The sequence below is a fragment of the Podarcis raffonei genome, chromosome 18 (genome assembly GCF_027172205.1).
Source record: "Podarcis raffonei isolate rPodRaf1 chromosome 18, rPodRaf1.pri, whole genome shotgun sequence".
Taxonomy (NCBI): Eukaryota; Metazoa; Chordata; class Lepidosauria; order Squamata; family Lacertidae; genus Podarcis; species Podarcis raffonei.
In genome coordinates this window covers 12,111,695-12,122,458 of record NC_070619.1, presented here as the reverse complement: position 1 = coordinate 12,122,458, position 10,764 = coordinate 12,111,695, and the positions used below count along the sequence as shown (strand labels likewise).

At 52.6% G+C, this 10,764-nt stretch overlaps 1 protein-coding gene across 1 annotated transcript; it reads left to right on the top strand.

Annotated features, from left to right (window-relative positions):
• Window positions 1-2,389: 2,389 nt before the first annotated feature.
• Window positions 2,390-8,900, top strand: LOC128405704 (tetraspanin-33-like). Its single transcript, XM_053372595.1, has 8 exons — window positions 2,390-2,560; window positions 2,841-2,898; window positions 3,626-3,750; window positions 4,932-5,006; window positions 6,352-6,447; window positions 6,705-6,830; window positions 7,572-7,733; window positions 8,649-8,900. Exons 1-8 carry the CDS (start codon window positions 2,504-2,506, stop codon window positions 8,754-8,756), a joined length of 807 nt encoding a protein of 268 aa, XP_053228570.1. The 5' UTR covers window positions 2,390-2,503; the 3' UTR covers window positions 8,757-8,900.
• The last annotated feature ends 1,864 nt before the right edge of the window (window positions 8,901-10,764 follow it).

Sequence of the window (10,764 nt, the reverse complement as noted above, 5' to 3'; positions counted from 1 at the left end):
ATAATAATAATAATAATAATAATAATAATAATAATATATTTTTACCGTGCCCATCTGGCTGGGTTTCCCCAGCCACTCTGGGTGGCTCCCAACAGATGAAAAACAGAATAAAACAGCAAACATTATAAAACTTCCGTTCAGATGTCTTCTAAACGTCAGACAGTTGTTTATTTCCTTGACATTTGATGGGATGCAGGGCGGGCGCCACCACCGAGAAGGCCCTGTGCTCTTTGGCAGCCTCACCCACTGGGTGTTCAGCGGAGTGGATTTCATAGAGTTGCAGAGTGTGAAGGGACCCCAACGGTCATCTAGTCGAACCCGCTGCAACGTAGGAATACGCCGCTGTCCCATGAGGGGCTCAGACACGCAACCTTGGCGTTACCGGCACCGCACTCTAACCCACTGGTTTTTCTGCGGAAAACCCTGGGCCCGACACGTGCTTTGCAGAGGGGCCTCTGAGTGCATGCAGAGTGCTTTCTCTCTCCTTCCTGCATCCCTGGGCTCAAGAGAGCAGGGCTGAGGGCCGGCTGGGTCCCAGGAAGACACCAACCGGGTTTTCCTGGGCTTGGGTGGTGTGGGTTCAGACCTGGCGAGAGAACTGGCTGCCCCGGCCCCAAACGGAAGACCTGGGGGGGAAGACCGCGGCCCCCACCATGGCGTGAAAAGGAGGCACCCCCGGTCTCCCCGCAAGAAAGTGCCTTTTTCCCGACACCCCTCACTCGCCCAAATAAATGCCCGGTGGGCACCGTGCAAGATTTGAGGTGGGGGCACACAGCCGACCTGGTAATAAAGGGCCTTTGAGAAACGATTCTCTGTCTGGTGTGTTGTGTGTTTCTCTCCTGTTTGCAATTTGGGGAGGGGGAAAAGACCCCCCTCGATGGGGCATCTTCTGACAGGCAGGTGGGTGGGTTTTCAGTTGAGTCGGCCACATTTCCACCGCACTTCGAGACAAATCTGAGCCCAGCTTCGGCTGGGGAGGGCGGGATATAAAGAAAATATTATTTAATCTTACAAACGATAAATATTAACATCACTTATGGGGTGTGACCTCTGGTTGGGGGCCACTTGCCCAGCTTTGGTCCCCTCCCGGCCCTCAGCTCTCAATGAAGCTGCCAGCCTGTGATGGCGGCGGCCCCGATCCCGGGAACGCCTTTGACCGGCTGAATCCCTGCACAAATCCAGAGTCCCAAAGGCTTCCCGACTTCCCAGCCTCTGTTCTGTTTTACGTCAGTGTTAAGAGAGGCCTTTTAGGGGCCAGATGGAGCCTCCGCCCTCCTCTCTTGAAGGAGATGCCCAGGGCCTCTGAATGCCATACGATACGAGAATCTTTAATGTCATTGTCCCATACAGAACAAAGAAATTGAAAAATCGACATCAGACATTCAAAACCCAACAAGCCTGCTATCCCAGCTATCCCAACCAAGTTAGCCCCCTAAAAACTCTGATACCCCATTTTTAAATACAATATACTCCCATAGAGACTACCTTAAAAGGTAAAGGGACCCCTGACCGTTAGGTCCAGTCGTGGCCGACTCTGGGGTTGCGACGCTCATCTCAGTTTATTGGCTGAGGGAGCCGGCGTACAGCTTCCGGGTCAAGTGGCCAGCAGGACTAAGCCGCTTCTGGCGAACCAGAGTAGCGCACGGAAATGCCGTTTACCTTCCCGCCGGAGTGGTACCTATTTATCTACTTGCACTTTGACGTGCTTTCGAACTGCTAGGTTGGCAGGAGCAGGGACCGAGCAACGGGCGCTCACCCCGGCATTGCGGGGATTCGAACCGCCGACCTTCCGATCGGCAAGTCCTAGGCTCTGTGCTTTAACCCACAGCGCCACCCGCGTCCCAGAGACTACCTTACACTGCGTTTAAGACCAAAATCGCATTTGGGTAGAAACTGTTTCTCAGGCGGCCAGTCCTAGTCTTTATAACCCTGTACCTTCTTCCAGAAGGCAGAAGCTGAAAGAGATCATTTCCGGGGTGCGCACTGTCCTGCGCTATCTCTGCCGCTTTCTTACGGCACCTGGAAGCATAGATTTGATCTAAGGTGGGAAGAGTGCGTCCAAGTATTCTCTCCGCAGTCTTTACAGCCGTGGATAGCATTGTTTTTTCCCTGGCCGTGCAGCTCCCAAACCACACACACAGACCATAAGTTAATACACTCTCCACAGTGCAATGGTAAAATGCCATCAACAGGTCCTTTGAGAGATTGTTTTCCCGGAGGATTCTCAGAAAATATAACCTCTGCTGTGCTCTCTTCATCAGGTCTTTGCTGTTTTGCGCTAGGCAGGGGATCGAGTTGGCACTTGCCTCTGACATGCCCTTTGCAGGCAGCGCACTGTCTTGCCTCTCCCTTCCTGCTCTATGCATTCCACGCCCGCCCGCTTCCTCCCCTGGCATGCAAACCCAGCCGGGGGGCTGGTGATCTCTGCCCACTGCTGGCTGCCCCGCATGCCACCAGGCCTTGCCCGAGGGTGGCCCCCGGCTCAGAGGGCCGGGCATGAACCATGCGCACCAACCAAGTCATCAAGTACACCTTGTTTGCCTCCTGCTACCTCTTCTGGGTGAGTCGAGAGCCTTGGCACAGCTGGTGCCTGCTCCTGTGTTGGCAGCGGGCCTCTGAGGGCTTAGGAGTTCACCCAGAGGCTGCTTTCTCCAGCTCTCAGAGGCTGGGCTGCCTTTGCCAAGGCCTCTCTCAGGGGCACAGGGAGTTCGGGGCCGGCTCCTCTCCCTTGGCACAGCCCCGACCTGCCCTGCCCACAGCAAGCCACAGGGCATGAGTGTGCGGCGCCCTTTTTGCAAAAACAGGATGCCACGAATGGCTTGTTCTTCTGCCCTCTCCAGGTGGCTGGTGGGCTGATGGTAGCCGTCGGGATCTACGCCAGGCTTTCCAAGGAAGGGGGTGAGTGGGGCAGGGGCACCCTGCTTGGCGCCGGGGTTTTGTGACCCAAAGAAAATTCAATCTCCAGGATACATTGTCGAACGCCTTCTCGGCATCTGCCAACATTAGGGCAGCCTTTTTGCCCGGTTTCATTTCTAAACATTCTATAATATCTATGACCATCCTTGTATTATTTTGGATCTGCCTGCCCTGTAAGAAACTGGATTGTTCATCTCCATTTATTCTCCCCTGTTTTTTTTTAAGTTGCACCAGATTTTTAAAACTCCACAATATTTCCTTTGTGTTCCATCTTCAGTGGGGCAATGGGCTTCACTTGAAGTGGGGTTCAGGGGTCTAGGAACATTAGATTGGGGAGGGCAGTTTAGAGGTAAAGCCTAGGTAGCCCTGCTGGCCCTTAAAGGGAAAAAACTGCATGTGAGGTTAATATTGCATAGCTCCTGAGCATGTGTGGAGTGCCTTTCCTCGATTGCTTACAGTGGTTTTTAGCCTACAGCTGTTTCCCAAACTCGGCCCTCCGGCTGTTTTGGGGCTACAATTCTCATCCACCCTGACCACTGGTCCTGCGAGCTAGGGATGATGGGAGTTGTAGTACAACAACATCTGGGGACCCACAGGTGGAGAAAGGCTGCGGGCATTTCCTCTGGGCTGGTCTCTCACCTGGCAGGTGGGTGGGTGGGCACCCTTGGGTGGGCAGGCACCCTCTCCTCTCCTCTCTGCCTCCCTCCAGGTGCTGTGGACTCCCTGCTGGCAGACCCCTCCGTCGTCCTGTTGGCGGTGGGCGTCCTGGTGTTCAGCGTCACCTTCGTCGGCTGCCTGGGGGCCTTGCGTGACATCACGCTGCTTCTGAAGGTGGTACGTACGGCGGCCCCCCTCCACTGCCCCCTCAACAATGGGCAAAGCCTTCTGCTCAGTCCTTTCATTTGAGGGTGCCCGTGAGCATTTTAGGGGTTGCCCAGCCACCCGGTGCCAGGGACACAGGGTGCTTGTTTGGGAGGAGACATAACTCAGCGGCAGGGCCCCTCCTTGGCACGCAAAATGTTTCATCTTCAAACCCCTCATGGCAACATCTCCAGGTGTCTTGCCCAATGCAAGCAAAGGGAACCATGGGGCAGAGTCCAGGATGCTCAGATTACTGCCACCAGACCTCCCCTTTCATGATGTAACCGCGATGTATGAGTGATGTAGTTTGGGGGGGTGTAACATGGGGATTGGGACGCCGGTGGCGCTGTGGGTTAAACCACAGAACCTAGGACTTGCCGATCAGAAGGTCGGCGGTTTGAATCCCCGCGACGGAGTGAGCTCCCGTTGCTCGGTCCCTGCTCCTGCCAGCCTAGCAGTTCAAAAGCACATCAAAGTGCAAGTAGATAAAGAGGTACCGCTCCGGCGGGAAGGCTGCTCTAGTTCGCCAGAAGCGGCTTAGTCCTGCTGGCCACATGACCCAGAAGCTGTACGCCAGCTCCCTCGGCCAGTAAAGCGAGATGAGCGCCGCGACCCCAGAGTTGGCCACGACTGGTCAGGGGTCCCTTTACCTTTAACATGGGGATTAGCAGCTAATAAAAGTTTGGGGGCTCTTTTGTCTGGGGCTTCCATCTTGTTCCACCTTGTGGCAGGTGTGAGTCCTGTCGCGACTGTCTTCAATAAAGACCAAGCCTACTGGCTGCTGTTTTGCTCTGGTCTTCCTCGCTGGGGTCCTTGTTTTTTGTCCAAGGGAGCCCTCTGATTTCTCCGTTAACACCCCCCCCCCAAATTCCGACCATAAAAAGTGAGGCGTATATTCGCAACCTGGCAAAAATAGGCTTTTACGATATCGCTGCTGGAACAGCTGCCCTAGGGATATCTTAGCTAGATGTTCCGGCAGCGTCTCTTCGCTTGGGAAGCGGTGGAGGTTTTTAAGCAGAGGTTAGATGGATGGATGTCCACCTGTCCGGGATGCTTTCGCTGAGATTCCTGTGTTTCAGAGGGGTTGGGCTGGATGACCCTCGGGTGTCCCGTCGCAACTCCATGGTCCTGATTCTCTGCTCACCTCTCCCCAGTTTGCCTGGCTCCTGCTGGTCATCTTTGTCCTTCAGGTGGTGGCCGCCGTTCTGGGCTTCCTCTTCTCTGGCATGGTAAGCAAAACAAAACAAAACAAAGATAGATAGATGATAGATAGATAGATGATAGATAGATAGATAGATAGATAGATAGATAGATAGATGATAGACAGATGATAGATAGATATTCACATTAGCCAGTGGCCATAGCAACAGCAAAACATTACAGTATACAGTGGTACCTCGGGTTAAGTACTTAATTCGTTCCGGAGGTCCGTTCTTAACCTGAAACTGTTCTTAACCTGAAGCACCACTTTAGCTAATGGGGCCTCCTGCTGCCGCCGCGCTGCTGTTGCACGATTTCTGTTCTCATCCTGAAGCAAAGTTCTTAACCTGAAGCACTATTTCTGGGTTAGCGGAGTCTGTAACCTGAAGCGTCTGTAACTAGAGGTACCACTGTTCGCAGAAAAGGAAATTTGATATAAGAGCACAATTTAAAGTCCTGAATCAGCCATCAGTTAGTGGCCCTTATTCTGATTGCCCCTGCTATGATCCTAGCAACCTTTGCTGTTATCTGCTCATTTTGATCTGATAGAAGGACATTGTGGCAGTGGCTGAGCGCCCTGGGATGGTTAGTATGTGTGGGGTGATGATCCCGTTCCTCAGGTCTTTGTAGAGGGTGCAAGACAGGAGGATGTGTGCCGCTGTTTCGGTGCTACCGTCTCCACAGGGGCAAAGACATTTCTCAGGTGGGATCTTTTGGAATCGACCCTCAAGTACCACAGACGGCAAAACATCCAGTCTTGCAAGTGTAAAAGCGCGTCTGTATTTTAGGATAAGAAGTTTGTGCGGATATGGGGCCAGAGAATCAAAATGGAGAGGTGGAAAATGAACAAAACAAAACAAAACAAAAATGACGCCTGCGTAACTTGGCATTTGGGGCAACGGGGTGTGTCACAGCTCAGTGGTTCGGGTGCCCGCATTGTACCCCAAAGCTCTCCCGGGTCCAATCTCCGTGAGAATTAGAGCGGCTTTTCGGCCATACAGATTCTCTTGTTCTCTTTTTAAATTATTTTTATTTGATTTCACCAGTACAGTGGTGACTTGGTTCTCAAAATAAGGTTACCAGACATCCCCGTTTCCCGGGGACAGTCCCCGGATTTACAAATCAGCCCCCATACAAAATCCATTGGAGTTGAAAAGTGTCCCCGGATTCACTGGAAAAAATCTGGTAACCTTAATTTAATCCATTCTGGACGTCCGTTCAGTTTGCTGCAAAGGGGGGGGGGCTTATTACATCCGCCGTATTTTCCAAACTTTTTGCTGCCGGCCGGAAATACCCAGCGGCACTCTTGACGGGCGCAGGGGAGATTTCTTGCTGTTCCTGTAGTCTCTCTCCCCTCCCTCCACCGTGTCCCAGGTGATGGAGAAAGCCACCCTGCTGATGGGACGAGCCATCTCCCGTTACCGCGACAACCTGGACCTTCAGAACCTCATCGACTACATCCAAAAGAAGGTAAAATGATGAGGGACGCCGAGGTTTCCCTTTCCCGCAGGGGCATAGCGTGGGTTGCCGGTGCCCCGGGGCAGGGCGGCTGTTTCGCCCCCTGGTGGACTGGGCCGGTCCCTTCGCCCGCCAGCGTCCGAACAAGAGAGTCGTCCTGTTGCTCTGAGTTCAAATCCCGCTCATGCATTCGTCATAGCCTTTAAATAATCCGGGGGAAAGCCTTCCTTTCTTCAACGCCCTTTGCTCCTGTTTCTTTCTCTCCCCAGTTCGAGTGCTGCGGGGTCCACTCCTACAAAGACTGGTCCCAGAACGTTTACTTCGACTGCCGGGATTCGAACCCCAGCCTGGAGCGCTGCGCCGTCCCGTTCTCTTGCTGTGTGCAAGGCAAAGAGGTGAGGAGGCAGCCCGACAGCGCATGCTCAAGTGGAACCAGACATTGACTGGTAGAAACCTAACTATAAGCCCTTACTCTTAACTGGCATTGGAAGCCCTCACTCATAATTGGCTTTGGGAGCCCTTACTCCCAGCTGGCTTGGGGAGGCCTTGCTGATTTATTTTGGTTTTTAACTTAATACCATCCTTTTCAAAAGATAACAAATCTCTATAGCTGCCCCATTTTTTCCATATTTAATTTCTTTTGGACAGTTGGGAAGCCCTCACTCTTAATTGGCTTTGGGAGACCTTACTCCCAGCTGGCTTGGGGAGGCCTTGCCCCGATCCCATGTGCATGTAGCTAGGCACTCCCTACATGCACATATGCCCCAGAAGAGCACTGCAGCCGGAGCCCACCTGGTCCAGCAACCTGTCCCCACATTGACCAGTCGGACGCTTCTTCTGGGAAACCTGCAATGACACCCAAAGCACAGCTTCGGAGGCAACCTGCTCCGAACACTGGCAAAGAGTTGGAGGCCGTCAGCTTTCGTGTCTGCTGCTGGACGAGACGGGGCCCCTTTGGTTCGGCTGCTTTGGGGCTCCCCAGATCGTCTTATTCGGAGTAGAGCCTCCTTGTCCCAAGGCAGTCTACCTCCAACTGCCAACAGTATCCCGGAGGGCAAACGGAAGGCGGCGTCCTTGGGCTGTCGCAAAGGGGCCTTCCTAATGGGCCACCCCGTTCTCTTGCCCGCTCCTCACAGGCCGTTCTGAACACGATGTGCGGCTATGGGACGCAGAAGCTGAAGCCATGGAAGGCCGAGTTTTTGGTGCACACTGAGGGGTGTTTGGAGAAGACGGTCCGCTGGGGGCGCAGCAACCTCTTCTTGGTGGCCGGGCTGGCCTTTGGACTGCTGGTCCTGGAGGTGAGCAAGGGGGCTGCCGGGGGAGGAAGGGGGGCTCCAATCTTGTCCCTCTTCCCAAAATCAGGGATGCAGGCCAATGCGCCTCCCTTCCAGCGAAAGCATTCAAGGAAAAGAAAGAGGTGGTTTTAAAAGGGGAGGAATCCAGGTAATTACAGGCCTCTCCAGGATGTTGAAGGCAGAATGGCCAAGTATAGAGAAGAACAAGCCCTGCTGGTGCAAGAACCAGCATGGCTTCTGCAAGGATAAGTCTGTATTTCAAATCAAGAAGGAGGCTGGCGCAAAGGCAGTTTAAAAGGTAGGTGGGGAGGTATCCAGTAAATTACAGGCCTATCCAGGTTGTCGAAGGCAGAAGTCTAGAGAAGGACAAGCCTTGCTGGAGCAAGAAACAGCGTGGCTTCTGCAAGGATAAGTCTGTATTTCAAAGAAAAGAAGGAGGCTGACGCAAAGCAGTTTTTAAAAAGGGAGGGGAAGTATCCAGGAAATCACAGGCCTATCCGGGTTGTTGAAGGCAAAATGACCACGTCTAGAGAAGGACAAGCCCTGCTGGAACAAGAACCAGTGTGGCTTCTGCAAGGATAAGCCCATAAGTCTTGCTTGGGGGCTTCCCCTTTTGGGCAACCGGTTGGCTGGGCTTATATGGGCCCCCTTTGGCCTAATCCAGCTGCCGCCGCGTGGCTCCTTTTATGATTCTGAAGTGGAGCCTCCACGCGTAGAGCCAGTCTACCTTAGAATGGTGGGGAACAAGAGCAGGAGGGGATGCTGTTTCTCTCAGGTCCCGCTTGTGGGCTTCTTCCCTTTGCGAGGACAGGGAGCTGGACTTATACGGGCCTGATCCAGCTGCGATGCCGCTGCAAGGCTCTCCTGAGGTCCTTAAATGCAGTCACAAGCGCTCCTGTCCTCCTTTCCTCGTTCCAGGCGGTCGTCTTCTTTCTCGCCGTCATTCTCATCTACCAGATCGACTTCATCATTGAGAAACGGAAGAGCGTCAGGAGGAGGAGGAGCAAAAGCTGTCCAGCGAAGTGAAAATCTTGCAAGACCGTTTTGCCGCTTCTCCCTCCCCAAAAAGCGGACCCCTTTTTTTGGCAGCAAAAACAGGGCATTGGAAAAGGGGGGCAGGCCTGGCGCCACGTTTAATCTTCCCACAGGCTTTGCACGAACCAATATTGGGGTGTTATGCCAAAGAATTGTAGAGTCAGGGGACTGGGGCCTTCCTAAGTTTGTTCTGGAGAGGCAAGGTGCCTGCACAGGTGAGGCCGATTAGTAACTCACAGCACCTGGTGGCAAGAGCCGGGAAGGTCAGCATTTCCCTTTGGCTCTTTGCCACAGCAGCATGTTCCCTGCCTTGCTGCATTTGACTTCTTGACTCCTTGCTCCTTGGACCCCTGACTTCGTGACTCCTTGCTTCCCAGCCCTCAGACCCCTGGCTTCCTGCCAGGGCCGGATTTTGGTTTGATGCGGCCCTCAGCTCCTGTAGGTCATGGGGCCCTTTCTATGTCCAGCTGTCCTTTGTCAGCAACAAACTGTCGCCGTTTTTGTGTGTGTTGAATATATGCTATATGGTAATTTATGGACCGAATAGGCATCTCAAGCCATTTGCACATCACAAAAGATGTATTTTATCAAAGTCATTGTTGAACTGAAAAACAATTAAGAAGTATATTAATAGTGAAATTAAATTAAGAAGTATATTAACAGTGAAAAAAGTAAGTTTTTTTCCCCCTTTAAATTTTTTGGGGCCCCTAAGAGAGTGGGGCCATAAGCTAGAGCTTGTTTAGCTTATACATAAATCCGGCACTGGGTCTTGTTGGAGGGGGGCTTCTTATCCTTTGGGGGGGAGCCGTCTGCCCAGCCCCCTTGGGCCTGATCCTGCTGCTGCTGCCACCGCAGGCCTTCTCCATCTCTCCTCCCAGAGGACGCCTCAGGTGTGCCTCACCTGACGATGCCCCGGGGAGGGAGTCTTCCCCACCTGCCTCCGCGTTGCTATGGCGACCTGCCTCCCTGGGGAGGACCGGGCACCTTCCTTGGCACCGGGGCAGGCAGAGCGACTCGGCAGCCGGGCAGGATGAGCCTCTCTCTGCCGGAGCTGGACCTCCTCCTCCGGGGAAAGGGGGGCAGCCGGCCCTGCAACCTCGTCCGGATCTTTGTGAGCTCAACGCCTTCAGGTGCCCCCAATTTGCCACAGAGGGTGGGGGGCAGGCAGGCAGGAAGAGGCCTGGGCGTGGGGTGCAGGGCTGGGCTTCCTGGGGCCTCATAAGATCAGAGATGGAAGGGAACCCAGCGGTCATCTAGCCCAACCCCAAACTTGCCAGGCCAAGATCTCGCCAAAAGCATCCCTGACATTTGGCACGATCATCAGAGAGATGAGAATTTGAGCAGGGGGGTCAAATCGGAGCCAACCAAATTTTAATTTCCTTCTTTTTTTCTTCTTGTTCTTCCTTTCTTTTCCCTATTTATAGTTTTGTAATTTTGTGTTTTCCCGTGTTTTTTGCATTTCATAATTCACTGTAAGGTATGTGTTGCTAAAGGTAATGCACAATTCTTTTGTTTTCTTCCTTTAATGTTTGCGTAATCATATTTTCTTTTGTACGTATGTAATACGTATATTGCAAATAACAAAAACGAAAGGAAAAAACAAATTGGAGGTGGCTCAGAGGGCAGCGCAGCGCAGCGGTTAGAGTGTCTGTTGCTCAGGGCTTGACAAAACGAAAGAGAGAGAGAACGCTTGTAATTTAATGGTGAATTTTGGGGTCTAATGGGGATGTAAAAGGGTTGGGATTATTATTTTTTAAAAATATTCAGGAGGAAATGGTTAACAATAGGCAGTGCTTTTTCCCCTGGGGGGGGGGCACAGTGTTAAACATGCCCCTAAACATTTTGTGAACCTTTGTACTTTGGTCCATTTGCTGTATTTATTTCCCCCGATTTGAACTAGAAAACGGTGGTTTTCTTGAGTCAAAACGAGAGTACCTCTAAACATTTTTTTTTGGGGGGGGAGCAATGACAATAGGACCCAAAAAGGTGGGGGAGCGTC

What these genes read in the sequence shown, in the direction of transcription:
- LOC128405704 (XM_053372595.1), top strand. Translation starts at nt 2,504, where the DNA reads ATGCGCACCAACCAAGTCATCAAGTACACCTTGTTTGCCTCCTGCTAC. An exon ending in CAGGCTTTCCAAGGAAGGGG is followed by an intron (nt 2,899 to 3,625) that starts GTGAGTGGGGCA and finishes GCCTCCCTCCAG; the next exon opens with GTGCTGTGGACTCCCTGCTG. An exon ending in TCACGCTGCTTCTGAAGGTG is followed by an intron (nt 3,751 to 4,931) that starts GTACGTACGGCG and finishes ACCTCTCCCCAG; the next exon opens with TTTGCCTGGCTCCTGCTGGT.